Source organism: Camelina sativa, chromosome 20 (assembly GCF_000633955.1).
Source record: "Camelina sativa cultivar DH55 chromosome 20, Cs, whole genome shotgun sequence".
NCBI classification, from domain to species: domain Eukaryota; kingdom Viridiplantae; phylum Streptophyta; class Magnoliopsida; order Brassicales; family Brassicaceae; genus Camelina; species Camelina sativa.
In genome coordinates, this window is record NC_025704.1 from 24,722,758 (window position 1) to 24,728,769 (window position 6,012).

At 40.7% G+C, this 6,012-nt stretch overlaps 2 protein-coding genes and 1 pseudogene across 6 annotated transcripts in view; 2 read left to right on the top strand and 1 right to left on the bottom strand.

The window, feature by feature from the left end:
- LOC109124781 (small nuclear ribonucleoprotein-associated proteins B and B'-like) overlaps nt 1-1,448 on the top strand; it is a 5,251-nt gene extending 3,803 nt beyond the window's left edge. Inside the window, exons 2-3 of the mRNA XM_010496174.2 lie at nt 26-438; nt 1,154-1,448. Of these exons, the coding sequence (XP_010494476.1) occupies nt 26-438 (413 nt within the window). The 3' untranslated portion in view covers nt 1,154-1,448. The remainder of the gene's footprint in view (nt 1-25; nt 439-1,153) is intronic.
- On the top strand, nt 1,506-3,308 carry LOC109131438 (annotated as a pseudogene).
- Nucleotides 3,418-5,967, bottom strand: LOC104771619 (probable ribose-5-phosphate isomerase 4, chloroplastic). Of its 5 annotated transcripts, none has more exons than XM_019242465.1 (9): nt 5,656-5,967; nt 5,335-5,462; nt 5,112-5,184; nt 4,543-4,659; nt 4,365-4,460; nt 4,199-4,255; nt 3,967-4,084; nt 3,816-3,882; nt 3,418-3,729 (listed from the first exon to the last, which is right to left on the bottom strand). In XM_019242465.1, the coding sequence occupies exons 1-9, from the start codon at nt 5,803-5,805 to the stop codon at nt 3,651-3,653; spliced, it is 885 nt and encodes a 294-aa protein (XP_019098010.1). In that variant the 5' UTR covers nt 5,806-5,967; the 3' UTR covers nt 3,418-3,650. The 5 variants fall into 5 exon arrangements, with proteins under 5 accessions (XP_019098010.1, XP_010494479.1, XP_010494477.1 ...); XM_010496177.2 differs by having other exon boundaries at nt 4,552-4,659; nt 5,115-5,184; nt 5,656-5,966; XM_010496175.2 differs by having other exon boundaries at nt 5,115-5,184; nt 5,656-5,966.

Genomic DNA, 6,012 nt, shown 5'->3' on the forward strand with positions numbered 1-6,012 from the left:
GCTGCTGGACGTGGAGTACCGACTGGTCCATTGGTTCAAGCTCAGCCGGGATTATCTGGTCCTGTTCGTGGAATTGGTGGACCTGCTCCTAATATGATGCAGCCACAGATCTCTAGACCACCGCAGATTATTCGACCTCCGGGACAATTGCCGCCTCCGCCTCCGCCTGCTTTCGGTGGTCAAGGTGGTCCTCCTCCACCTTATGGTATGAGACCGCCGTATCCTGGTCCACCACCGCCTCAGTATGGTGGACAAAGGCCAATGATGGTTCCTCCGCCTGGTGGTATGATGAGAGGACCTCCTCCACCTCATGGGATGCAAGGACCTCCTCCGCCTCGCCCTGGAATGGGTCCTCCGCCTGGTGGTGCTCCGATGTTTGCTCCACCTCGTCCTGGCATGCCACCTCCTCCGCCAAATCACCAGAATCAGCAACATTAGGTAGAATACTTGGTTAGCCTTTATTATCTGTTTGATGGTTTAATTAAAATTGAACTCGTTTCAGTTAGCTTGGCCTTGTGTAGTGATTGAACCTCTAAACTTAGCTGCTATCTCTACTAGTCTTAAGTTGTTTGACTGAAATTGAAATCTATATCTGCCGATGATTGCTTAGCTTGCAAAGTTATGTGTAGCTTACTAGCTTGGTCATGATGTCTCGTTCGATTGAAATTGAATTGTTCCGACTTGTGTGGCCTTGTGTAGTGAGTAGTGACTGAACTCCATAACTTAGCTGCAATCTCTACTAGTCTGCTAATGGTATTTGAACTTGCAAAGTTGGATGAGTGCCTTGTTTTAAATTGCTTTTCTTTTTCTGTTTCCTGAGAGTGTGATTCCTTTGATCCTTTGTTATCAACTTGTTATCTTATTTGCATTATGAAGAATTCATCTTGATATGATTTAAACTTACACAGAAACGCTCATGCACCTTGAACTGATGAGTTTGAAAATCCTTATTAGAATTTTAGAAGCACCAATCCCAAGATTTGATGACCTCTTAGTCTTCCTCCGTGAATGGTTATAATCCTCCCAACTAGTAAAATCTCTAAAAAATGATGGCTTGCTCTATGTTGGCCTATGAAGTTAGATTTATAAAGAAATTTTATCTTTGTTTGAAGAAACCAACCGCTAAGCACAATTTTCTGGATCTGGATTGTAGGAGTCACTTCACCTACCACAAAGGTAACATCCACAGGAATGAGTAGAACCCTCGGCTAGTCAGAACTCTTTTCTCCTGGGAGCTCGAGCTTACATGTTGGTGATTCTTTTGGAAGAAGCTGCTGAGTTTACAAAAAAGTGACTTTGTAGAGGTTACAACACTGCTCTATGAACTTAATGTATAATTTGTAAAAGAGGCTTCTAATGTTTTTGACTGGCAAATTGGTTCTCACCAAACTAGGCTATGTTGCTCAGTTATTTAATATGAACCAGAGGAAGTCTTTAGTTCATAATCATACTATCCTCCACGGTCTGCAATGAGTCAATCAAAGATAATTTAACTTTAATTGGGTCCAGTCCACTGCACTGGTCTGCGAGTCAAACAAGACCACCTGGTTGCTATGAGTCAACATTTCTTATTTTTTTGGTTGGTTTTATAGAAATCCTAAGTTGTTACTGTTACCGTAAAAAGAACGACTTACCGAAAGCAACATCAATGACTTCACAAAAACATCAATAACGGAAGAAGCTTTAGTCTTTTTTTCCTCAAGAGAGCAAAAATGTTGGAAGTAGTATTAGAACTCATCAAAGTGTGGGAGAGATGAAACATAAGAGGAGTAATCATTTTAAGTCTTACTCTTCAAACCATTCTCATTTGCTTCTCTCCTTTAAGGAAACGCACACCAAGAAGGCTTTTATCATGCTCGTTTGGTCCTCTTATCGATTAGCAGATTCGTCTGCTATTTTCGCTGTTGGTCTCATCTCCAAGAACCAAGGTAAAGAACCCAAACCAGATGATCCTTTAGATGGAAAAGAGCTCATGGCTTTGTGGGCAGCATTCTTGCTTTTGCATCTTGGTGGACCAGACACAATCACAGCTTTCACGCTTGAAGATAACGCTCTCTGGCTCAGACATGTCTTTGGGCTTGTCTTTCATGCAATTGCTTGTGGCTATGTGGTTCTCCAGTCTCTACCCAATAGCCTTTTGGTGATTATAGTTTTAGTGTTTGTTTCTGGGACTATAAAGTATCTGGAGAGGACACGGCTTTGTATAGTGCCAGTTTGGACAAGTTTAGGGACTCTATGATTCAAGCACCAGATCTAGGACCAAACTACGTGAAGCTCATGGAGGAGTACAAGGCCAAGAAAGAGGCAAGACTACCCACCAAGATCATTCTCATTGATAAGACTAACAAGGAACATAGGCCTAAGAACAGAGAAGGGTTGACCCATCTTGAGATTGCTCAGTATGCTTATGAGTTCTTCAACACATTCAAGGGATTTGTTGTCAACCTTATCTTCAGCTTCAGGGAGCGTGAAGAGAGCCTAGAAACTTTTGATAATTTGAAGAATCCAGAAGAAGCTTTGAGGATCATTGAGATTGAGCTTGGTTTCCTCTATGATGCTCTATTCACCAAGATCGCGGTTCTTCATACTGTTTTTGGAACTTTCTCACGCATCCTTGCTTCTGGCACCCTAGTGGCTGCACTTATCCTCTTTGATAAGAAACCCAAGAAAGAAAAACTATTTCATGGAGCTGATGTTTTTGTTACCTACACGCTGTTTGCAGTTGGCATAGCTTCGGATTTCATATCCATCGTCTTGTTTCTGTTCTCAGACTGGACATGTATTGCAGTTAGAGCTTGAAGGACAACCCCGAAGAACCTCAAACACTAAAAGAAAGATTTTCAACTGGTTACTTGGTTTTAGAAAGCTGCGTTGGAAGCCACAAGAGTGTCAGAAGAAAGGTGTGCATAAGTGTATCAAGTTCCACCCACACTGAGCAAAGTGTGGGTGGAACTTCTCTGCTATGCAGCTTGTTACTGTGATTCCACGGTTCACGTGGAGAAACTAAGCAGAGGCGGTGAGCTCATAAACTTGGTGTGGCTTCTAATGGCTCACTTTAGACTAACAGATCAGTTCAAGATCAATAAAGCAGATGCCTGAGCCAAACTCATAATAGGCTAGTGAATGACAGGAATAACATTTCTCGGTGTCTAAATTTGTTCTGCTACCGTATTACCCTTTATTCTACTATCTACTCAAACCATGAACTCTTTTCTGGATAGAGATGATGACAGTGTATGCTTTTTGTGAATGAATTTTCCAAATATGTACTCTTAAATTGGATAAAAATATAAGTTTTAAGATATTCATACCCGACTTCACATCTGAGTCAGCTATTCAGATCCGGAAACCCGATTGTCCTACTACAAAAATCAGATCCACAGGAATATATGTAGACCCCTCGGCTAGTCATAACTCTGTTCGCCCTGGAGCTCGAGCTTGCATTGTTGGTGATTTTCTCATGGAAGAAGCTACTGGTTTTTTGACACAGTGAACTTGTAAAGAGTTACAACATTGCTCTATCAACTGAATGTATAATTTGTAAAAGAAGCCTCTAATGGTTTTGACTGGCATTTTGGTTCTGAACACACTAAGCTATCTTGCTCGGTTATGTACGTAAGAAACTACTAACAGCAGATTCTATCTCTGGTTTATACACCATTCTCCACTGTACTGGTCTGCAAGGTAACAGTTCTTACTTCAGTTTCTCCTGCGATCACCACCGAGCATCTGTAATGCCAAAAGCAGAGAATGGATTCTTAAGACCGACCAACAACATACTAAACCTGACCCATGATTCGAAAGTTGAAACTAACCTAGTTTTGATAACAAGTCCATGGTCCACAACGCCATCAATCGTTTCCAGGCTTTCAGCCACGTTAGCTGCAGAATTTCACATCAATTAACAAATATACCATCTATCAACAACATGCACCAAGTTTTAATGGTTGCAGTAAGAGCTTTCACCGAGGCTTGGAATTGGAGTTGTAAATATAACATCAAGAATGTTATGACCATCACTGGTAACTATAGGAAAGTCTCCTCCGAGAGGACCTGCATCTCCTACGGAAGCTCTTCTCCACACCTTTTACACATACATACAAAGAAAATGACATATGAGCCAGACGAGGCTTAACACAATCGATAAGAAGCAAAACCCGGAGAAAACATTTGAGACAGAACCAAACTGGCCTCACACCTCAGCATCGCCTAAATACAAGTCATCTATCTCCTCAGCTATGGCCAACCAATTAAGCTGCACCCAAAAATTCACAGGTCATTCTGGATTTCCATGTTCTGAGTTGCATTGTAAAATGCCCTCACAGTGGGACTAAAACGAAGTTCATTTGTAGGTATTTGCTTACAGATTGAACTAAAACAGGGATAGAACCTTCAAGGCTGGCTTTGTATTGTTCTTCCTTTATCATGAAGACTGCCTCATCAGCTGCTTTCACAATAGACTGCATTGTAAATCTCTCTTTGTAAGCCCAAAGCTAACCAATGAGTTTATTATCATCAAAACTGCAAATTTTAGACGAAAACCTCACTAGCCTTTTGTTTCAGAATATAGTCATCTTCCTGTGAACTTCTTCGCCGTCCAATAACTGCGATAAGCGAACCCTCTTCTACAGCATCAGCATCATGAAATGCAAAATCAATCTACAAAGGAACCAACACCTCAAACATTATGATAGGCTAAGGGTTCCTTTGGCGTTTATGAGGAAGAAAGCAAGGACGAGTGGGAGAAAAGCCAGGCAATGGGAGAAGAAACATCTTGAGAAAAGTGGCTGAAGGAAGCTTAAGTGTGTGTAAGACACTGGATGAAGTAGAGTCTCTCTTTGATTCAGTACTATGTCGTTTTAATTATGGAAGTTGTATTTAAATGGAACCCAAGTTTAGGGCTTCCTTATCTTATGACATTAATATCTCAATCAAGTTATCTCTTCTCTTCCGCCTCTTTCTCTATCTCATCTAATCTGGGTACTGTTTTCTAATCCCTAATCCTTCTTAACTCTTCTTATTTCCTTTAACACTCGAGATAGGCTTTGCGCTTATCACATTACCTCAGATGGTCTACCTGAAAATCGGTTTAGAAACCGCAGGGAAACGACTACCTGATTATCATCTCGGAAATATTCCAAGGGGATTCCATACTTTGCTGCTTCACTAGCGCTTCTAGCAGACCTGAACGAAAGAAGGTCAAGGACTAATCATCATGAAGCATACAAAAACTCAACTTCCAGGAGAATTATGATCCAAGTACTAATGAATAGAGAGATATCAAGAACAGAATCAAACACAAAGATTGAATCTTTACTGGAGTTCAAGACTCACATTGGTACACCAACAACATTTTGTAAAGAACCAGAACGAAGTTGCTGACCCAAATAACGTATAACCATATCTGAAGCTTCTCCAGATCCTAAACCAATAACCATCCCACTCTTTACATAACTATCCACCTGAAAACATTTACCAGACAAAGTGTTGTAATTATCAAGTATCAATCTTTCTTCAATTTTGTGAACTTCTAACACAATTCTCACAATACCCATTTGAAATTGGGATTCAACGAACGATCTTTTTCTTTATTGATCATAGCAATTTGATGTTTTAAATTTGTAAAGATTCAATTTTTTCCGGTTTAACTCTTACGGTGTGGTGAGCTGCTCGGAGAAGAGGAGAGACATCCGGAGAAAGACTGGCGTTTATTACTCGAGGTACCGAAACATGTCTGAAGGTACGACGGTGCGTGGGAACCATGGAAGAGAGTGAAAATGGAGTCGATGCTGCTGCAAATGCCATTTTTTTTGTTGGAAAACGATTTGTGTCACCGAGTCACGGCGACTCGGTGGTGACTCTCTGGTTTTGCGGCTCTTATCTCCTTCAATATCGTTTTTGAGTGGCTGAGTTAGACGACGATATTATTTTTTATTTATTTTTTGTTCACAGAATATTAAAATAATAATCAATAATTTGGATATTTCTCCTTCATATTGGCTGTTTTAAACT

Bases quoted from the DNA above. Each gene is read 5' to 3' on its own strand.
- LOC104771619 (XM_019242465.1), bottom strand. From the start codon at position 5,805: ATGGCATTTGCAGCAGCATCGACTCCATTTTCACTCTCTTCCATGGTT. The intron at 4,461-4,542 runs GTTTTCGTCTAA...TTTACAATGCAG, and splicing joins TGAAACAAAAGGCTAGTGAG to TCTATTGTGAAAGCAGCTGA. The intron at 4,085-4,198 runs GTGTGAGGCCAG...TATGTGTAAAAG, and splicing joins TGTATTTAGGCGATGCTGAG to GTGTGGAGAAGAGCTTCCGT.